The sequence below is a fragment of the Camelina sativa genome, chromosome 10 (assembly GCF_000633955.1).
Source record: "Camelina sativa cultivar DH55 chromosome 10, Cs, whole genome shotgun sequence".
In the NCBI taxonomy this organism is placed as follows: domain Eukaryota; kingdom Viridiplantae; phylum Streptophyta; class Magnoliopsida; order Brassicales; family Brassicaceae; genus Camelina; species Camelina sativa.
The window spans coordinates 1,870,815-1,892,927 of NC_025694.1; the positions used below are offsets into that span (position 1 = coordinate 1,870,815).

General features: G+C 35.1%; 6 protein-coding genes across 6 annotated transcripts; 4 read left to right on the plus strand and 2 right to left on the minus strand.

Annotated features, from left to right (window-relative positions):
* Positions 314-1,878, plus strand: LOC104716491 (peroxidase 49). Its single transcript, XM_010433873.1, has 4 exons — positions 314-646; positions 732-923; positions 1,000-1,165; positions 1,277-1,878. Exons 1-4 carry the CDS (start codon positions 425-427, stop codon positions 1,687-1,689), a joined length of 993 nt encoding a protein of 330 aa, XP_010432175.1. The 5' UTR covers positions 314-424; the 3' UTR covers positions 1,690-1,878.
* LOC104716492 (50S ribosomal protein L7/L12-like) lies at positions 3,414-4,772 on the plus strand. Its single transcript, XM_010433874.1, has 2 exons — positions 3,414-4,058; positions 4,469-4,772. Exon 1 carries the CDS (start codon positions 3,515-3,517, stop codon positions 4,046-4,048), a length of 534 nt encoding a protein of 177 aa, XP_010432176.1. The 5' UTR covers positions 3,414-3,514; the 3' UTR covers positions 4,049-4,058; positions 4,469-4,772.
* Positions 4,805-5,966, minus strand: LOC104716493 (probable ubiquitin-conjugating enzyme E2 17). Its single transcript, XM_010433875.2, has 6 exons — positions 5,854-5,966; positions 5,628-5,731; positions 5,449-5,551; positions 5,291-5,354; positions 5,094-5,182; positions 4,805-5,009 (listed from the first exon to the last, which is right to left on the minus strand). Exons 1-6 carry the CDS (start codon positions 5,878-5,880, stop codon positions 4,914-4,916), a joined length of 483 nt encoding a protein of 160 aa, XP_010432177.1. The 5' UTR covers positions 5,881-5,966; the 3' UTR covers positions 4,805-4,913.
* LOC104716494 (D-2-hydroxyglutarate dehydrogenase, mitochondrial) lies at positions 6,937-10,645 on the minus strand. Its single transcript, XM_010433876.2, has 16 exons — positions 10,467-10,645; positions 10,058-10,386; positions 9,858-9,959; positions 9,647-9,694; positions 9,302-9,372; positions 9,074-9,192; positions 8,889-8,984; positions 8,669-8,778; positions 8,489-8,569; positions 8,307-8,404; positions 8,075-8,183; positions 7,890-7,995; positions 7,717-7,802; positions 7,521-7,646; positions 7,349-7,442; positions 6,937-7,194 (listed from the first exon to the last, which is right to left on the minus strand). The coding sequence occupies exons 1-15, from the start codon at positions 10,588-10,590 to the stop codon at positions 7,350-7,352; spliced, it is 1,698 nt and encodes a 565-aa protein (XP_010432178.1). The 5' UTR covers positions 10,591-10,645; the 3' UTR covers positions 6,937-7,194; position 7,349.
* Positions 10,775-13,264, plus strand: LOC104716495 (CDK5RAP1-like protein). Its single transcript, XM_010433877.2, has 3 exons — positions 10,775-11,181; positions 11,497-12,542; positions 12,653-13,264. Exons 1-3 carry the CDS (start codon positions 10,841-10,843, stop codon positions 13,165-13,167), a joined length of 1,902 nt encoding a protein of 633 aa, XP_010432179.1. The 5' UTR covers positions 10,775-10,840; the 3' UTR covers positions 13,168-13,264.
* ROT3 (3-epi-6-deoxocathasterone 23-monooxygenase-like) lies at positions 16,704-21,113 on the plus strand. The gene is given in 9 exon segments (NM_001302991.1): positions 16,704-16,942; positions 18,332-18,656; positions 18,790-18,939; positions 19,042-19,314; positions 19,842-19,931; positions 20,023-20,101; positions 20,229-20,335; positions 20,689-20,819; positions 21,008-21,113. Coding segments are annotated over 9 exon segments (1,500 nt in total).

The window sequence follows — 22,113 nt, forward strand, 5'->3', positions numbered from 1 at the left end:
AAAAAAAAAAAAAAAAAGTCTATACACAGTATTAGAAACACAAAGCTTGCTTTGCTTTTACCTTCCAAGTCTCCAAAGTCAAATTATATTTTAGATACTACTAATTTTAATTAACTTAACCAAAAAAGGAGGTTAATTCGTCAAACTTAGCTTGCAATGTTGGGTACTAAACCAAACCCAAGCGTTAGTCTCTTTTTAGTCTTCTTTTCTCCAATAAATTTTCACAATTTTTTTTTTTTTTTTTGCATTTCCTTAGCTATTATCTTCATCCCAATTTAGTTAATACTTAATACCAACTCCATTACCTCTTTGCTTCTTTCATCTTCAGAGTCGTTTTCCTATAAATACCTTCTCTGTCTCATCTTACTTCATATCGCTCATCAACACAAAGCCTTCTAATTTCCTCATCTTCTTGTTGAAAGTAATGGCAAGACTCACTGGCTTTCTCCTTCTTTCTCTCCTTTGCTTTCTCCCTCTCTGCCTCTGCGACAAGAGCTATGGAGGAAAACTCTTCCCGGGTTATTACGCCCATTCATGCCCACAAGCCGGTGAGATCGTGAGATCAGTTGTAGCTAAAGCTGTTGCTAGAGAGACCCGTATGGCTGCTTCCTTGTTGAGACTTCATTTCCACGACTGTTTCGTTCAGGTTTGGTTAATCTCTTCTACCAACGATTCACCATTTTATGTTTGTTTTAAGTTTACTTGTTTACCAAGGTAGCTTTGAAATGCAGGGATGTGATGGTTCTTTGCTTCTAGACAGCGGTGGGAGGATAGTGAGTGAGAAAAGCTCAAACCCTAACAGCAAATCAGCTCGTGGGTTCGACGTAGTTGACCAAATCAAAGCTGAACTGGAGAAACAATGCCCTGGAACTGTTTCTTGCGCTGATGTTCTTACCCTAGCCGCTAGAGACTCCTCTGTTCTTGTAAGTCCCTTCCATAATCTCACGGTCTCGAACTTGAACTGAAACATCAGCTAACTCCGTATGGTTTTTGGTTTAGACCGGTGGACCAAGCTGGGTGGTTCCATTGGGAAGAAGAGATTCGAGAAGTGCAAGCTTAAGTGGTTCGAACAACAACATCCCTGCACCAAACAACACTTTCAGTACCATTCTATCGAAGTTTAACCGTCAAGGACTCGATGTCACTGACCTTGTTGCTCTCTCCGGTAAGCTTTCATCATTCTATCATATATAGTTGCTTCATACCAAAATTAAAAGAAACCCCATTACGCATTACTTGCTTCTCAAGCCACCACACTTTTAAAATGTTTTCTCAGGTAGTCACACCATCGGATTCTCGAGATGCACGAGTTTCAGACAGAGGTTGTACAACCAGTCCGGAAATGGCCGTCCAGACATGACATTGGAACAATCTTTCGCTGCTAACTTGCGCCAAAGGTGTCCAAGATCCGGCGGGGACCAGAATCTTTCGGTGTTGGACATCATCAGCGCCGCGAAGTTCGACAACAGCTATTTCAAGAACTTGATAGAGAACAAGGGTTTGTTGAATTCAGACCAGGTTTTGTTCAGCAGTAACGAGAAATCGAGAGAGCTTGTAAAGAAGTATGCAGAAGATCAAGAAGAGTTTTTTGAGCAGTTTGCAGAATCGATGATCAAGATGGGAAATATCTCTCCTTTAACAGGTTCGAGTGGTGAAATCAGGAAAAATTGCAGGAAGATGAACTCTTGAATTCGTGATATAAGAAAAAAATAGATACAAAAAAATATATTCGGAATAACTGTGTGACACTTGCTTTTACTTTGGGGCGTATTTTTTCTTGGTTCTGTCATTTAATTTGAAGTTTAAAGTTGTGTTATTTTGCTTTGTATGTTAAGAGATGAGGTTTGAGAATTTTATTAAACCAAGTAATCTTTTTAATTCGAAATATATTTTAAGAAAGATTTCATTATTTTCCAATTTCCTTAAAACCGAACAAAGATTAAACCAAACCTAATCTATGAATTTAGAAACTACATAAGTGAACAAAGAGATTAAACACAAAAGTTTCAATCGATGACCACCACGGAAGATTAAACACAAAGTTATTAAACACAAGGTTTAATTTATAGTTTACCCCAATCGATGTGAGATGATTTTAGTGGGCCTTTATGGGCCATTCAAAATATTATTTTACTTTTTTTGTCAATTCAAAATATTATTTTTCTTTCTAAATTTATATATATGAATTAGGTTCAGTTTAGGCCCAATAACGACTTCACTTCAGATGACACTCTCTAATATTGTGACTAATTGAATTTGAAATTTTTGTGTTTAATCTTTGTTCACTTATAGTTTACCCCAATCTATGAGACAACGACAGGATCGAAGTCAGATTTTGATTCATAGCTTTACCACTGTTGAGGATAAACCATCGTGGGATTGGGTCCGGATCATGGGTGAGCAAGCATACATAGATGCACTTCTCAGTGTAACCCAATTGTGATATCATCACGTAGGGATCAGAGGAAGCCACTAGAGAGCGACAGTTCTTGTAGACCATAGAAAACACCAAAAAAAAAAAGAGTGATCTTTCTTGGCTCTCAAACAAATTGCAACGGTTAATTTTTTACCTTCTACCATTTACAACACAGCTACTGAAATGAATTCTTGCTTTTTTACTTCCCTGAACCCTGGTTAGAAAACGGTAACAAAAAAAAGAAAAATAAAACTTTCAAATTTGAAACCCTAAACACATATCGTTCTTAACCGAAGTGAAACAAAGTTAACTTGTGACCCAAACATATTTAGTCTCAAAAAGATTTTCAGCCCACTCACAAGTCCATAAAGAAACTATGGTCTGTTAAGATATGCATCCTTGCACAAATTTTAGTTACAAACTTATGTTTTTTGTTCTTCCTTTTTTTCTCATGATTTAAGCATTTTTTTTCTTACAATTTTTTATTTAAGTTTTGATTCATGTTGTTTTTACAATTTTGACACCAACTTCGATTTCTTTTTTTATTATTAACTTTTTTTTTGTCCAAACTTTGTATATTTTAGAAATTCAATAATATACTTACAAGAATAATCAAATCTTACTTATTTCTTTCAACCACTCCGATTTCTTCTTTAAATCATATGGGAATGTTAATTTTCTCATCATTTATATATCCATTTTTGTTAGTGATATTATATTATTTTCAGTTAAAAAAAATTATTAATGTTGGGAATTCGAATTTTGTAAACAAAATTTTTATTCGCAAAATATTATAAGAAATATTTTCAATCGTCATTTTCCAAATTCTTTAAAAACGAACAAAGTTTAAACCAACAATCAAACACAAAAGTTTGAATTAGTCCCACAATATTAGAGTCGTTATTGGGCCTAAACAGAAATCAGAAAGAAAATGATATTTTGAACGGCCCATAAAGGCCCACTAAATATTCTCCGGCTAGTTAGGGTTTATGCTTCTTCTCTAATTTGAGCTTCAGATGCTCTGACATGAGTTCTCAACGAAGCTAACATCAAACTGAATCGGGTCTAGAGAGAGAGAGAGAGAGAGAGAGTGAAACGATGCAGAATCTTCGAATCATCTCGTCTCACTTGTCACGAGGTTTTAAATCCATCAAGACACAACCAAGTTCTTTTCAATTGATCTCGATCCAATCTCGGAGCTACTCATCGTCGGAGAACGTCTCCAAAATCGTGAATGAGCTATCGAATCTCACTCTTTTGGAAACAATGGACCTGACTGAGATCCTTAGGCAGAAGCTAGACGTCAGTGAGATGCCTGTGATGGCGGCGATGATGATGCCAGGGATGTCTCTCCCGGGATCTGGAGCCGGTAAATCCTCCGCCGCCGGAGATGGAACAGAGAAGAAGAAGGAAGCAAAGACTGCGTTCGATGTGATGCTTCAAGCGTACGAAGCAGCCGGGAAGATCAAGGTGATTAAAGAAGTGAGAGCGATTACGAATTTGGGGTTGAAAGAAGCCAAAGATTTGGTTGAGAAAGCTCCAACATTGCTGAAGAAAGGAGTTAGTAAGGAAGAAGCAGAGAAGATCGTTGAGAAGTTGAAGGCTGTGGGAGCTAAAGTTGCTATGGAGTGACCATTGTTAGGTACCTCTTTTGAAAATTGCTTCGATTGCTCTTAAGGAGATGGATTAGGTAGCTTTTGGTTTGTTGGATTATGAGAATTCAAACATATCTTTTGAGATTGTATGAGCATGGCGTTGAATTTGTAGTGCCTTATGAGAATTTGGAAAGGAACAGTATTTTTTATTCTGGAATTGCATAAAGTTGCTTCCTTTTTTATATGAGAAGTTAAAGTTGTGAGCTTGATGTTGAGTTTCACTTCATGAAGGGCCTTTGAAGTTTCTTGTCAAAATGTACAGAGCAAAAACAATGTTCAGTTGAAGGAATCTTGTAGGCAGAACAATTAGAATAGCTTTTCTAGTCTATTGGGAGTAAACATGTGAACAGATTTGTCTTTTGATTCACGTGCTGAAGCTTTTAGTCTTTGAATGCAGGTGTTATTAAAACTGGAGCATGACATGGAACAACTGAAGCTTCTGAGTTCTGATGAGTAGTCCTTCCAAGTGTTTATTACAAATGTAACATGTCATGGAAAGTCATTAGCAGGTAGGAACAGATTTTTGTCTTCAATCAAATATACACGAAGGCTTGTTGTTAGAAGCAAAGTTCTCTCCTTTGGATTAAATCATTCTCTCAGTTCTTGGTTTGTACTAACAGTTGTTGATGATCTCTTCTTGACAAAAGATGAGGCCATTTCTCTCGTTTAATAATTGAATCATGTTATTTCCAAACTTTCAAGTTTTATGCTCAAGCTTTTCATTTGGTTTAACTGTAGTAAGAAGCTGTTCTTGTTTTAAAGATAGCAACAGATCAGGAACTCGACCTGAGATCATACAATTTGTTTCTAATCACAATATTATAGGGGACTTGTAGGAGTTGTTATACTTTATCGTCATGGAAACGCCACCTAGTTTCTTTTGGAGATCTTCCATGTTTGCAGTTTTTCAAGTAATGGTCATTGTCTTTCGGCTTTTGCTGCAAGGAGAGAACAATCAACATCATCAGAGAAAAGTTATACTGTGAGCCTTGGAAAGACGAATATAAGTGTTACACACAAACCTTCACGGGTGAGCTGGAGAGCATTGAGAGAATGCTGAGACAGATCGAACTTAGTCTCATCGCCGGTGACCACGAATCATACAAAACATCTGCATCATAAAAAAAATTACACATAGAAGCGCTCTTGTCATTGGGACTTGGAAAGAGAGAGGGCAAATTAAGTACTAGTGAGTCATTGTGTTTTAGTATGTTCTTACCCAAACAGATGTGACCGTTGCTATAAATATGAGGATGAAGTGGAGCTGGATGCTGAAAGATGACCTGTTTATCGGTGAAACCATCGGGTTATGGGATTTGATGCGATGTTTAGATACCGTTAAGTATAAATAAGAGAAAAGAAGTTTTGAGGACGAACCTGTGGAGCTTCCATAGGATAATGCTCAGGGAACTCAACCTGAAGTTGGTAAGTTTCATTGGCATAAAGAGTTCCTGGAGCTCCATGCACTTCAATGATCCATCTGTTCACACCAACAATTCAACATTACATCATTGGTTATCGATATTAAAAGCAAAGACAGGAAAGCGGGTTTATACCGTTGGAGATTGTCAGAGACTCTGTGCTTGAAACCAAAAGGAGGACTGGTTTGCCACTCCATAAACTCTTTCTGCAACCGGTTCGTGGCGATTTTGGTCAGACCCTAACATAATAAGAATAAAAGAGAGGTGACCAAAATCATCAAACCAAATAAAACAATTTGACCCAAAAAAAAAGAAAAAAAATGGTATGTTATATATATAACTAAAGAAGCAAGTAACCAACCTTGCGAGTTGATTCAGAAGAACTCATTTGTGTTTGAAGTTATTACAGTGAGTGAGAGAGAGAGAGAGATTGTGTGTGTTTTGTCTCCTCAGCCATATCCATGAGCTTTTTATAGTGTCTTATCATCTTTGTAGTTGTATCTAAAGCGTTTGGATCTATGTCCAGTCATCAACCCGACGTCGTATTATCGTGTCGGCCTTCTTTAATTCGGGACTTTCCACTTGTGTTGGAGAACCGAATCTTCACTCAAAACCAGTTAGGAATATTATCATAAAAACATTCCTAAATCTAAATTTTCAAAAAACCAAATTCCCTGAATTAAAAATCTCATACTATTCTTAGTATAATTAAACTGGTGCATGTATATTAACAGCAAAAAAAATTGATGCATGCATCAGGTATAAATTGACCCGTAACATTGTTTTAAGTTATTTCCCGTTAATGGATCCATCGTTCATCGACGATGCCTTGGATTTCTTTTTTATTGATAACATATTCCTTTCACTGTCTTGTTGGCCTTTGTGGATTGTGACTATTTTGAATGGATCGATGGTTACAAAAGTGTAAGCAACTTGATGGTATATCAAATTTGACTAGTCATAATTACAAATTTACAATCATGATGTTGTTTTAGGCATTGACTTCACCTTAAACCAGAACTATTATTACACATTTGTTCCATGGAAACTATGGGCTATGGCGATGGCAAGACGGATCTTATATTCCTATAACTAGGTCCAACACTTAAGGTCTCACAAGAATATATACATAGAACCTAGAATTAATATGTTAAAATTCGTAGCTTTTCTCTTAAATTAGAGAAGTTAGTTAAGACATGTCAATCGGATCAGATATTATTCCGGTTAATCTGACTGATCTGGTTTCTCTAAAAGACCTATTAAAGAAAGGTTAACAAACATGAAGGAAAAGCAGAACTGTGGAAGAAGAAAACTTAAGTCTTTTGTGAACAAATCAAGAAAGATCATTATAACCGAAATTGACAAGAATAGAAAGATATTATGTGAGAGATTCTTAAAAATGCTATTATGATAGATACTTTATCTTTTTGAGTTTTGGTCTACATACACTGCAAATTTTGACTTTAAATACACGTCAGATTAGATCCATAGGTTTTGATTCTTTCTTATCCTTCAATAATAAGATATTAAAACAAGGTGACAACAACAACAACAACAACAACAAAGAAGAAGCATATACACCTTTGAGTTTAAAGACTTTTAAATCAGCACTTATATTTCTTGTTCCTTTGCATCAATCATAATGCTCAAACTTGGCTGCTTATGTTCCAAATTCCTGTTTGAAGAATCATCTCATCACCACCTTGCATTCGCCGAACAAAGAATGTCAATGATTCCAAAGTTAAAAGATGATGATTCTTCACTTTTGACGTTGGAAGACCATTGATAGATGATAGAAAGATAGATGCTTTCAATAATTTCGGTGCGTAACCATAAAGCATAATAATCTTTTTTACCTTAGTGAGAGAAGAGAGTGTGAGGAAGAACTTTGTATGGGTTGAGAATTCCCTTAGGGTCCAGCAACTTTTTTATGGAAGCCATTATTGCAACCTGCATATTTTATATTCGGTAACAATACAGTGACAGGAACGTTGTCTACATAGTTCCATTTGTTGTTTGTTAACTCACAGTTTCAGGTGATTTGCTGTAGAAGATTTCATTAGCTTTCATTACACCTAATCCATGTTCTGCACTGATGCTTCCACGGTGCTTTGATGTCCACTCATAGACATAAGGTTCTATCAAACCTATAAGCTGCAAGGAAAGAGTGACTAAATGATTATTTCAACTCTTGGAATGTTTCATCTTGATATTTGTATTTTACCTTATCATTATAGTCTGCCGCTGAGATGTTTAAATGTAGATTTCCGTCTCCAAGGTGACCATATCCCATAACATTTGCTAAGTCACCTGAAGCATATGCATGTTTGGTTGCAGTTTTCGTTGAATCTTTCGGTTTTAAGTAACTAGTAAACAGTGTAGTGATATGTTTCGTACCTAATCTCCCTCGAAGATCGTTGACAATATTGTAAATTTCTTCAACCGGTAAGGATAAATCATACTTGTAAACAGCTCCTGCTTTCTGCAATGCCTCTGTTATACCCTGCAGGGTAATAATTATGACGTTACTCGTCGTGTAACATCAAGAGTTCGCAGGGGAAATAACTCTTAAAAGGTTTTACCTCTCGTATGCGCCAAAATGAGGATGCTTGGTTAATGTCTTGAGCGATTACACCATCAGAAACTAAACCTTTTTCCAGTGATTTTAACAGGAAAGCTTCAAGCTTCTCCCTGCATTAGTTTTTCAACCAGGAAAAAACTCTCTCAAGGGATCTGAATACTTGGCAGAGAGCCTCATTTGAATGTTACGGAAACTTGTGAAAATCCCAAGAAAGACCGGAAGATTCTTTATACCTGTCATTAGTTTCATCACTCCCCGTTGTCTCTATCAGAATATAAAAGTTCTCCGTAGAGGAAACTGGATTACGTACACCGTCTAGGTGGTTCAGTACCTGTAGAATGAATTAAAAACGAAAGGATTTAGCAAAAAAACAAAGACTTGTACACAAGATAGAGTATTTGGAATGTAAGCTTACCAAATCCATTGAATTATTATCAAGAAACTCGAAAGCGGATAGTATCTCTCCAAGATTTCTCTTTGCTTCAACAAGAATTTTCTGGAAAGAAATGAAACATAAGAAGAAACAACAGTTCACACGCTATCTCCTCTGTAAGTGAACTCAAGTACAGGAGTACGGAAGAAAATTGGCTTAAACCTGGCAGCTGAGATAATCTTTGCAGGCAATGAAGGCTAAATTTACAGAAGACAATTTTGGTTGTGTGAGAATAGAAACTTTAGTTACAATACCAAGTGATCCTTCGCTACCTGTGGAAACCAGTGAAGAGAAAATTCAAGATGTTTCAGTCTCTTTTGATGATGAAGTAAGTCAAGTGACATTTGAAATAATAGTACAAAATAAGAATAATAATACCTACCGATAAACAAATGTTTTAAGTCGTACCCAGTATTGTCTTTGCGTAAAGTTCCAAGCATGTCAAGAACATTGCCATTTGCGGTGACAGCTTCTAGACCTGAGATGGTGAGAGATTAAAGATGATGAAGTTGAAACTCAAATGTATTTCAGATGGATCAGAAGTGACTAGAACCGTAAGTCATTTACCCAATACGGTTCCATGAAGTGAGCCATAACGAATAAGGCGCAAACCACCAGCATTAGTTGAAACATTTCCACCAATATGACAGCTTCCTTTTGCACCTAAGTCCAGAGGCATAATAAAACTGAGGAAACAAAAATTTTATGTTTCTATATCCGACCAAAAAGGACATTCTTTTATTAATTCTTGGTTCATTGTTACTAAAAGAGGGTAAGAAGTCATGGTTAAATTACCCTTTCGTGTCAAGAAAAGTTGCTAGATTTTCCAAAATACATCCTGCTTCACATACCAAGACACCACTAACCTGAACACAGAGCATCGTATCATCATCATCAAGTATGTAATTATATTACTCTAAGTAGTACGAAAAATTGTGTCAGAATTTTTTTATGTATGATGAAGACTATTGGAACATCTACCTAAGAAGCAACTGACAGTAGAATAGAAGATTGTAATCTCCATTGAATTGAACAGCTCGCACACAGTTTCAAGTAAATATTTTACAAAGTTACTTCCCAAAAAATAAGAGGTAAAGAAAGGAACATCAGTTGTTTTCTGAATATGAATTTGGCAGTTACCTCATCAAAAGCTAAGACTTTATTCATCAAACCAACATTGATGATCACCTGCAAAAATGCCGCAAACGTTTGTCATGTCTATGATCGAAAAAAAAACATTCTTTTATTTTGTTCCTATCTCTCACATTCCTGAAAATTTCCTTTGCTAGCTTTGAATTACATAGCTAACAGTTTGATCATCACCAACCAACATAGAAGAAAAGTATCGAACCTCATCAAAGACAGGCACACTTCCACCAACAAGACCAGTATTGCCCCCTTGAGGAACAACAGCTAAACACCTTGAATCACAATACTTAAGTATCTGAGACACCTGCACACAATAAATAAAGTCAATGTCAAACACAAAGTTTCATCACAATCCAAACAAAGTAATGTTAAGAAACAGTAGAGAAAAGAATATAAAAACACCTCTTCCGTGTTCTTGGGCAAGAGCATCAGCTTACTAGATCCTTTGTACTTTTTCATCCAATCAGTATTTGCAGTTTCAAGTCTCTCTTCATCTTCAACCACGTTTTTGTCACCTAATATCTCCTTGAAGTAGCTAACATCCTTCGAATCCAAAGACGAAAACAAAGGGTTTCTCTCAATTTGTGAAGCTGATGATGACCCAAAACACTTATACTGTTGCAACATCCCCAAATTTCTACCAAGACATCGATGATGAAGCTCAGTGTTATAATGGTTCCCATTCTTTGACTCAAAAAGCCTGCCTTTTGTGTCGTAGTGATTCACAAAACCTAAACCCATAAATCAAAGTTCAGTCTTTTATTCATCTCTCAATCTAATTACAAAAGTCAAATTGGAGATGGAATCAAACCTGACACAGAACGGGACACTGAGTTCTTGTTTGGTCGGAGATTAATCAGAGATTTACAGCCAAATCTTATAAACTCTTCCGATCTTCTCAATCTCTGCATCATCATCATCATCATCATCATCATCACTCTTCTACTTCTCTACTCCTCCACGTCTTCTTCTTCGTCGTTCTAACCAAAGATGTTCGTTAAAGTGATAAAAAAATAAAACAAAAGAGGCTGATAGTGAAATACCAATATTACCCCTGAGTCAGGATAACAAGAAAACGCTGCGTTTTAGTGTGAGTAGATTGTAACTAGAATCCCTAGGCCTTTGAGAGAGAGCCTCCCGTTGTTTGTTCTGCTGGAGACTTTAGAGCTCCTCATCTTTTCTCCAATGGCGTCTTCTTCTCTCTCCTCCATTCTCATCAACCCTCACGGTTGCTCTCTCTGTTTGAAAGCCTCTACACGACGCTGTTTCGCTCTCACATTCCTCTCCTCGAAACTAATCCATACTTCTCCTTCCTCTGCTTCTGCTCTTCTCCCTCGTTGCCACGGCACGCATCGTCTCGCACATAAACCTATCAGGAGGAAGAATGGGTTTGCCTTAAACCTTTCCAGAAGCTTCTCTGTTTGTCAAGTTGCTGGTTCTGGTAAGTTTGATGGTCCAAACCTCCAACAGTTCGTCTCTAACGCTCAAGCACATGCTTCTCTTACCACTCCCGAAATCGAATCTGAGTAAGTCCTTAGGTTTTGGAGTTTTAATGTTTTGATTTTGAGATCAATTTTGTTTGTTATGCAACCTAATTGGTGTTGGACTCAATTGGGGACCCTAAAGTTTCGAAATTTAAGTTGCAGAAACCATTTAAGTCAATATGTTTGTTCATCAATCCATAGATTCTAGAAGATTATGTTCGTCATTGCTCTAGTTTTAGTGGTCAGTCAGAAGTTTTGACCTTTTTTATCTTTCAAGTTGTGCAATTGATTATGTTGATTAGGCTTTATAAGTTATGCTAATACTATTCTTTTTGAATTCTTTCTTGCTCTTGAAAGCACACTAGATATCGATGTTGCGTCAAAAGGTCGGATTTATCATGAAACGTATGGATGTCAGATGAACATAAACGACATGGAGATAGTCCTTTCGATCATGAAAAAATCCGGTTATAAAGAAGTGGTGGCTGATCCTGAGAGTGCTGAAGTCATTTTCATCAACACTTGTGCTATCCGAGAGAATGCAGAACAGAGAGTATGGCAAAGACTTAACTACTTCTGGTTTCTAAAACGTGAATGGAAGTTCAATGTTGCTAAAGGAAGAGCACACTCTCTCAAACCTCCTAAAGTTGTTGTTTTGGGATGTATGGCTGAGAGATTAAAGGACAAGATTCTAGATTCTGATAAAATGGTTGATGTGGTTTGTGGTCCTGATGCTTATAGAGATCTCCCGAGGCTATTGGAAGAAGTAGACTATGGACAGAAAGGAATCAACACTCTTCTTTCTCTAGAAGAGACTTACGCTGACATATCCCCAGTGCGAATCTCCGAAAACTCAATTACCGCTTTTGTTTCGGTTATGAGAGGCTGCAACAACATGTGTGCTTTCTGCATTGTTCCTTTCACTAGAGGCAGAGAGAGGTCACGTCCCGTGGAATCCATAGTCCGCGAGGTTAAGGAGTTGTGGGAAGCCGGTGTGAAAGAAGTTACGCTTTTAGGGCAGAATGTGAACAGCTATAACGATGATACGTCTGATCCTGAGTCAGGTGCTAAGTGGGAATACAGTGAAGGATTCTCGAGCAGGTGTAAAGTTAAAAACATGGGTTTGCGATTTGCTGATCTCTTGGACAGACTCTCTTTGGAGTTTCCAGAGATGCGGTTTAGGTTTACTTCGCCTCATCCTAAAGATTACCCTGACGAGTTGCTATATCTGATGAGAGATAGATATAATATCTGCAATCTCATCCATCTTCCTGCACAATCTGGTAATAGCAGAATACTTGAACAGATGCGTAGAGGTTACACCAGAGAAGCTTACTTGGATCTTGTTAAAAAGATTCGGAGTATTATACCAGATGTGGCTATAACCAGCGACTTTATCACTGGTAAGCCTACTCAAAAAAACATTGCTTTAACTTGTTCCATTGTATTCGGTTTTCTTAGTCCTTGATTCAACTTGTCTGATGCAAAAGAGGTCAATTGTGTGTGTTGGTAGGCTTCTGTGGAGAAACCGAAGAAGAGCATCAAGAAACCTTAAGCCTGGTGAGAGCAGTTGGATACGATATGGCGTATATGTTTGCATACAGCATGAGAGAAAAGACGCACGCTCATCGGAATTACACAGACGATGTGCCAGAGGAAGTCAAGCAGAGACGTTTAACAGAACTAATAGAAGCATTCCGTGAAACCACAGGTCCGTGTTACGACTCTCAAGTCGGATCAATGCAGTTAGTTCTAGTCGAAGGACCAAATAAGAGAGCGCCTGAGACAGAACTCATAGGAAAAACAGATAAAGGGCACCGAGTTTCGTTTGTCACAAAGCCTCTGTTTGATAAAGCATCTCTTCTTGATGATGGTTTGGAGAGGAATCCTGAAGTTGGGGATTTCGTGGAGGTCCGGATTGAGAAATCAACGAAGGCATCATTATACGGAGAAGCTCTAGCCATTAATAAACTGTCCTTGTTTCACGATGATGGTGTCGATGCTGTTGTTGCGTCTTGCGCAAGTTAAGTTAAACTTTCGTTTTCTTTTGATTCCAATACTTTTTTTTTTTCCTTCTGTATACTTTCTTTTTATAGTTGACCAAATAAGAAAAAATTACAGAGAACCGTTATTGTTTTTTAGAAAAATTGTAATCGAAAAGGATAGAGAAACAGAGGAGAGAGAGAGAGAGAGAGAGAGGTCTTCAATGGCGATGGTGAGTTTTTCGAAATCACCAAATGGTTGATTTGACAATGACAAGTCAATCTTTTTGTATCTCTGCTGCTATGCTCTCTATGCGATGTAAAAGCAATAAATATATATATGGGTACTCTCACAAATCATTTATATAACATAAGAAAACAGGTTCACAGCTCGAGACATTTTAAATTGTCTCTGTAGTCTCCAGGCTACAGGTATCAAGAACTGGATAACTTGAGCCTTGGAGCCTAATATTTTGTACTTGCTGTAAAAAAAATTAACGAACAGATAAGACGTTAATCCTTAGGGTATTTCAAACGTATATTTGTTTGTTTGATATCATCATATATTTGTTTCTTGTGTTGATGGTCGGAATCTAAATCCTAACAATGTTAACGTGTTGTTACAAGTTGTGGTCAAAATATTATACAAACACGTTAGGCAGAAAAAGCTTTCTAATTAATTTATTGTGGACCGACCTTTTATTAACATGTGTAACTTGGCTATTTATCAGTCATAAATTCGATTATTAATTAATATGACTCTTGGATATTATTAAGTCAAAAGGTTAAAAGACCTCCGATCACATGTTATAGTGATCACACTCCCCAATAGTAAAGTTAGATTAAGTATCATAACTCAAGTCATAAGTTATATAACAAGTTGGTATTTTTTTTTTGTTCAGAAAGTTGGTATTCGTATATCTAACGTAATCTTTAAGAGATTCTGATACAAACCTAGTGATTTGTATTGGTATTATTATGATAAACCTAATATATATTTTTTTTTTGGTGAGAAAGAAAAAAAAACTTAATATAATATAGCTACTAGCTAATACTTTGCATTAGTGATTATTATTTGTCACCATTTTTATACGATATTATATGTTAATTGAAAAAAAAATGGAGTATATAAAATATATGATATCGATAATCGTACATTCATACATTAATAATTCAATGGCATAAGCAAATAAAATACTAGTTTAATAGCACTGATTAACATAATGTGTGTCGTCTGTCATGTTTTTATTATAATAGTAATTAAGATCATGGATTAATCAGTGAACTTATGTTCATCATTGTTTCGCATTCTAAAAGCAGATCTCGAATTTTATATATATTTTGTGCAAGGCATTTGATGATCTTTTGTTTTCATATTGACCTATATATACTGTACTGTGAAGTTTATGGTTTACTTTGTTTTCAATCATATACTTCGCTAATAAATAATTTGGTCCAGGGAAGTGGATCTCATTATTGAGATATAAACATATTGATGATAACTATGATCGAGTATAATTAGTTCAAATTTCATTTTAAACGAAGAGGCCATAATTATAACTGAGTACAAAACTTACAAACATTGATCATATATGAGTTTGGCGTTTCGTACAAAATTCAAAATTTTGCGGTAGTACAAAACTTTTACAACGTTGGAATTAGTAACGTAATCTATTACGAAATGTTTTGTTACACGGTTTTTATTGCTATTTGTGACCATTTGGCGCGTAATAATATATATTTACATGTTGCTAATAGTGGACTAGAATCAAGAACGAGTGTACAAGGATTTTTCTATAAATGGAAAAACAAAATAATGAATAGAAAAACAAAATAATAATGAGTGGGGGTGAGAAGTAGCTATCTAATATCTAAAAATGAGACGAGACAAATTGGCCTAAGCGTGGCGCAATAGCCGCTCCCAATTTCTGTCCCCTCATTTATTTCTTCTCCATTTTGTTTAGTAATTAGTATCATGTATTCTGTTTTGTTGCGCTCTTAAATTAAATTAATAGTACTCATTAAGGTCGACTTGGAGCTATAAATTTTAGAAATACGGATCCGATGTTATAAGAGTATTAGTAATACACTACTATTAGTCTATAAAACTATAGTTTTAAATTTGCATACGCATGTGATGTTTTAAATTCAAACTATAGTTTTAAATTTGCATACGCAACTAAATATATCAAACTATAGTTTTAAATTTTAAAGTCTCAGGTTTATAAAAATATTATAGTATTGTATCGACTCAAATAATTAAGTTCGTTTAATCATTTGTATTAACGTTAATTAATATCATTTTAAAATAATATAAATATACAGAGATTTTAGTTTATGATTTACAAAAATAAAATATTGTAACAACATTTAAATATTTGAGTAATATACAGGAAAATTTATTCTATGATTTCTAAAAATGAAATCTGAACCAAGTCTTTATAAGTAATAACCAGATGTATATCATATTTAGTTATACAAAAACTTAATAATCAACTAATCAAGTACAAATTAATAAAAATGATACATTCATTTAATTAGAGAAATTATATATTGATAATTCATTGTAATTAATTTGTACTTTATTTTTTTTTCTTTTCTTACTTTAATTATTCATCTTCATCGAAATGTCCATCTAACAATTAGTAGTTAGAGAAATTATATATTTATATCCAATGAAAATTTGTATAGCTATATCAAATTTCATAAAATAACAAATACTATGTATAGCTAAAATTCAGTTCGTTATTACTAATTCATCAAATACTTTATATTATGAAAATCGAATTTTGACTAAATAAATACTCCCTTTATTTCATAAAAAATGTCATTTTGACACATTACACATTACACACAAATTAAGAAAAATTTAAATAATTAATACATATTTATCTTTATTTAATGAGTAATTAATCATTAAAATTTAATAAAAAAGAGATTTGGCTTAAGGATAGAATAAGAAATTTGATGTAAAAAATCACATTGGAAATAAAAAGTGGCATTTTTTATGAAACAAAGAAAAAAAAATATAGAATGACACTCTTTATTAAACAGAGGGAATATGTCCAAATGTTGTTAACTAAATAAATTGTCATTAATGCTTACTAAATTGTTGAGATGTATGTTGTAACTTCAAGATTATAGTAAAAATTAACTATTTATAATGATGATTTTCTTGAATATATATCTACATATATAGTACTAAATTGTTTTTAAAGTTTTTAAAAGACAATAAATGTATAGATATATATATATATACTATATAGTTGAGAGGCAGGTAAAAGTGGATTTTATAAAATCATTAATTCCTCTGTTTTGCCCACATTGACAATGACATCACCATAGCTTTAGCTCTTCAAATATTTATTCTCTCACACTTCCTCCTCCTGCATGGTTTTTGAGGATTGAGAAACCATTTTCTGTTGGAAACCTTCTTACAATTCTCTTTTTTTTTTTTTCTTTCAATTTTTGCTATATCTACATGTGCTTAGGCATATCCCAAGACTTTTTGGTGTATATCTATCCTCCGCTAAGAACAGGACTTTTCCGGTCGCCGGAAAATATTTCTTGGCCTTCTATTTCATGGATTATTGGGTTGCTGGTTTCTTGGTTTTGACGACCGGAATACTTCTCCGTCCATGGTTCTGGTTTCGTCTAAGAGAATCTAAAAAGAAAGATGGAGGAGATGAACAAGAAGAGAAGAAGAAGGGAATGATTCCAAAGGGGAGCTTAGGCTGGCCGCTGATCGGAGAAACCCTAAACTTCATCGCTTGTGGTTATTCTTCTCAGCCGGTTACCTTCATGGAAAAACGAAAATCTTTGTAAGTCTTTTTTTTTCTATATATATTAAATTCTTTTAACCAGAAAATAAGAAAAGTCGTTTTCTATCAAACTTATTATAATATAAACTAAACTTTTTTTATATCGAATTCTAAAGAGACAATTCAAAATTGATTTGTATCCCTTAATTACGTCTGCTTACTTAGTTACTAGTTAGGGTCGTCTTTTTTGTTCTTCATAATTCAATTGTCCTGCGGCCTGCCTAGTGCCTATTTCCAACAATATATTCAGTATAGTAACCCTAGAGAAACTAACTTTTTTTTGTTTCTTCATCTAAACATAAATTACTACAAAATACCTAACACCATTTACAACAACAAAATTAAGAACTATTTTTGTAAAAATATAACTAACTGATCTCTTTTTAGGTAGTTATTGGACATAACATAATTTTTCACCTTATATTAAAAAAAAAAGGACTGACAAAACCAAGCTGTCTTCATGTTCTTGGCCGTATACAATAGCAAAATAGTTTAAGCGTGTGTTTTTTTTTTTTTTTAGGATGATTGAGTTCACTATATTTCATGTGTCATCTTTATCTCTTCTGTTTACTAGTATATTATTTTCTCCTGTTATTATTATTTTAGTATGCATTAAACATCTTTCTTGTGTTCTTCTGCTATTCATTATTATTTCTTGTATACTAATAAATTTATCAAAATGGGTCCTCTTGAATAGCAACTGATTTATCCTTTACCTTATTGTATATATATTTTTCTTAAATCAGACACCTTCACGTTTTTTTTCCACCATAATATAATTTTCATGATGATATATCCGTTGATTCTTTATCTTCGGTATCGCTAGTCTTAGATATACGAACACTAGCATATTAATATCGAGTTATCGACTAAGAAAGAAAGAGAGTAAATAGTAAATACCTATAACCTCCGGAACTTTTCTTTTTTGGTTAAAGAAGAACCTCGGGATGTTCGAGGGGAAGATATATCATATATATAAAAAGGCAGCAAATAGACATGGATGAAATGTTTCTTTTTGTAGCCATACACCATTCGCCTACTTCTCTCGTAGACTTCACCTTTCCATTTAATTCACCATTCATTTAAGCAAAAGGGATGTGTATATATAAATGTGCATATACCAAACCCATACAACAAAAAGAAATTTCTCACTACGAAATGTATTATTATTTCATATAGTTGTTTTTGGAAAAAAATATTATTGTACACGAAATCTAGTTTAGTACATTATTTGTCAAGACCATTAACTAGAATGGATAATTTACTGTACACGAAATCTAGCTTAGCGTAAAGTTTTCATGGAAACGTAATACCGGATTTGAATTCAGATGAGGTAGAATTAGTTCTATGTTTCTTACCGAAATCTTGTTACATCTTAACTATTTTTAGATACGGAAAGGTGTTCAAGACGAACATAATAGGGACACCAATCATAGTATCAACTGATGCAGAGGTCAACAAAGTGGTGCTCCAAAACCACGGGAACATATTTGTCCCTGCATACCCTAAATCAATCACTGAATTACTAGGAGAAAACTCTATTCTCAGCATCAATGGACCTCACCAAAAAAGGCTTCACACGCTCATTAGCGCCTTCCTCAGATCTCCTCACCTTAAAGACCGGATCACTCGAGACATCGAGACCTCAGTTTGTCTCACTTTGGCTTCTTGGGCTCAACTTCCTTTGGTTCATGTTCAAGATGAGATCAAAAAGGTATTGTCTTTGAAAGTATACGTGCTTACAAACAACTTGGCCACACGTTATGTCTAGCTAGTTGAATACTTGAATTATGTACAAGTATAACAAATTTTGATTCGTATAACGTTTTTTGTTGTTGTTTTTGTAGATGACGTTCGAGATATTAGTTAAAGTGCTGATGAGCACAGCCCCTGGTGAAGATTTGGACATTCTCAAACTTGAGTTCGAAGAATTTATCAAGGGTTTGATTTGTATCCCCATCAAATTCCCTGGAACTAGACTCTATAAATCCCTAAAGGTAAATTATATTACTTTATATTACATGAGCACATGAGTATTTTGGTTACATTTTGTTAGTGTGCAATTCTCTAGCTAGGGTTTAATATGTGCAATCATGCAGGCGAAAGAGAGATTAATAAAGATGGTTAAAAAAGTTGTGGAGGAGAGACAAGTGGCGGCGGGGACGACGGCGTCTCCGGCGAATGACGTGGTAGATGTGCTTTTAAGAGATGTTAGTGACGGTGGTGATTCAGAGAAGCAATCTCAGCCGTCGGATTTCGTCAGCGGAAAGATCGTAGAGATGATGATACCCGGAGAGGAAACAATGCCAACGGCGATGACCTTGGCTGTCAAATTCCTAAGTGACAATCCCGTCGCCTTAGCCAAACTAGTGGTACGTCTTTTTTCGATGTACACACATGACATTACACAACTTGTTATACAACAGCATATTACACGTGTGTGCCTTAATGCAAATTTGCCGACGTCTGTGGACCGTAAGATTGATTAGATGTTTGTCTTATTGAGGAGATTTGAACGGTTGAGATTTATATAGTTTTCGAATCGGTGGGGTCAGTTTGACTTTTGTATCCGTGGTCGCTGTCGAAAGTCTTTACAGACGAGACACACGAGTACACACAACACACACGTGTGGGAATGGAGGTGACACGTGAGAGTATAATAGCCGTAGGATTAAAAAAAGCGGAGTGGACGGCTGGCAGAAGAGGACGATTTGTAATTAAACGCCTTTGTCTGTACGAGCGACCACACCGCCTGTCAAAAAAATAGCGTTTCGCGTCACAGAAGCGCTTTGTTTTCAACGCCATTCATGTTTTCAATCAAAACGCATTATTTTTTATTGCGTTTTTTTGTTGTTTTTACTGCTTTTCCCCATTTTAATGATTTTTATGGTAATTGTAGGAGGAGAATATGGAGATGAAGAGGCGGAAATTGGAATCAGGTGAAGTATACAGTTGGACTGATTATATGTCTCTCTCTTTTACTCAAAATGTAAGTATTATTTATTTTTACTTTTTCACAAAAAAAAACCACCTTGATATAGAGAAAATAAAATATTGACGTTTTCAAAATACAAACATAGGTGATAAACGAAACGCTGAGAATGGCTAACATCATTAACGGAGTGTGGAGGAAGGCTCTCAAAGATGTTGAAATTAAAGGTAAAACAAAGTTAGTTATATTGATCAAATCTGAATTGTTAGATTTTATTAGATCGTATGCTTATACATTTGTGATGAATGGTGTTATTGAATTTTGATGATAATGAATATATTTGATGAATGGCAGGTTACTTGATACCAAAAGGATGGGGTGTATTGGCATCATTCATAGCGGTTCACATGGATGAAGACATTTATGAGAATCCCTATCAATTCGATCCGTGGAGATGGGACGTACGTCACATTTTCCTACAATTTTTCATACTCTCTCCGTTTCAAAATATATGATGTTTTAACTAAAGCACGCAGATTAAGAAGTCTTTACTTTTAACAAGTTCAACCAATCAGAAATAATATTGCACAATATAAAATACTAAACTAATCTAAAAGTTGCATCGAAAGTTGAAAACATCCTATGTTATGAAACAAAAAACTTCTCTAAAACATCTTATATTTTGAAACGGAGGGAACACTTATCTTCCTCTAGATTAATTAAATTTAATCTCTCGACTTACTTAAGCTTCTTCTTATATTACTCAACTACTTATACTTAAGCTTCTTCATTAATCAATTAAATTATGTAACAGAGGATTAATGGATCTGCAAACAGCAGTATTTGGTTCACACCCTTTGGCGGTGGGCAAAGGCTATGTCCTGGTTTAGAACTGTCGAAGCTCGAAATAGCCATCTTTCTTCACCACCTCGTGACGCGGTACAGGTAAACCGATCATGACTTTAAATTTGAACCATGCATGGTCTAAAATTTTTGCAAGGTGGTATTTAGTCCACAAGTCACACACATGACACATACTAGCAAATTTGAACCGAGACGTCTCTATGTTGCGAATGTCGATAAATTTGTCCTATTTTACGATTTATATGATACTAATCGTTATGGACATGTAGTTGGACGGCTGAGGAAGACGAGATCGTGTCATTTCCGACGGTGAAAATGAAGCGGAGGCTCCCCATCCGAGTGGCTATGGTTCCCATCTCAGTTGAAAATCATTAATAGATCCCTTAAAAGAACAACACTGTTTGTGCGAAAGGAAGCAGAGAAGTATAACAAAATTATTTTATTTAAAATAGCAGCGAAGAGAAGCAAACAAGAAGATTGGTGGGTAAGATAGAAAGAGCCATACGTACAGCTAGTGATGGCTCAGAGATCATGAGAGATTCTAATTGTATTTTTGTTTGTCATGTCAAATTATAAGCGTTGGTTAGGTTGTCCCTTTCTCTTTTATTTATCGTACCAAACGCAAGTTGAGATATGATTCCAAATATATATATATGGCTGATTGATAGATGTGTATAATGTTAATATAAACCTATGTGTCGTCTCTATCTACATTTGTTTTATGCTCGGTAAATCTTAGACAGATCGAACCTATATATATATCAAATAATCGTAATTGTCATGTAAAATATAGTGTGGTTACTGAAATAAATCCATGGAATATCGATGCGTTGTCTGGATCGATAATGTGATGATTACTAAACTGTATATTTCGACCGACGTATGATACAGAGTATATACGTATACAACATGTTATATGATATGATATGACGTGGTATTAAAAGAGTATGATTTGGTGGGTGATAATGAGATCGAGTAAATTGAAATTTATGACGGCCATAGTAAGGACAATACCATGCACGAAAGACGAAACAGGTCCATGGGGAAAACACGTGCATGTTGTTTACGTCGACCCACCTTATAATTATTTCCACTATTATCGAATTTGTGGAGCCTTTTTATATGTCATCTTCGACACCGCCGATTTTCATCATTATTATTTAATTACTTACAATACGGGTTTATTCGTATGCTTTCTGTTATGTTAGTGTTCGGTACGAATATATTAGGCAGTCTTAACCAAAAAAAACTGTTCATTTTTGTTTCAAACTATCAGTTGTAGAGGTAACGTGCTTTGAGTATCAACTTTGCATTAATAAGCAAAACATCATTTATTTCCAAATAATTTAATAAATAATTAAAAATCATGAGGATG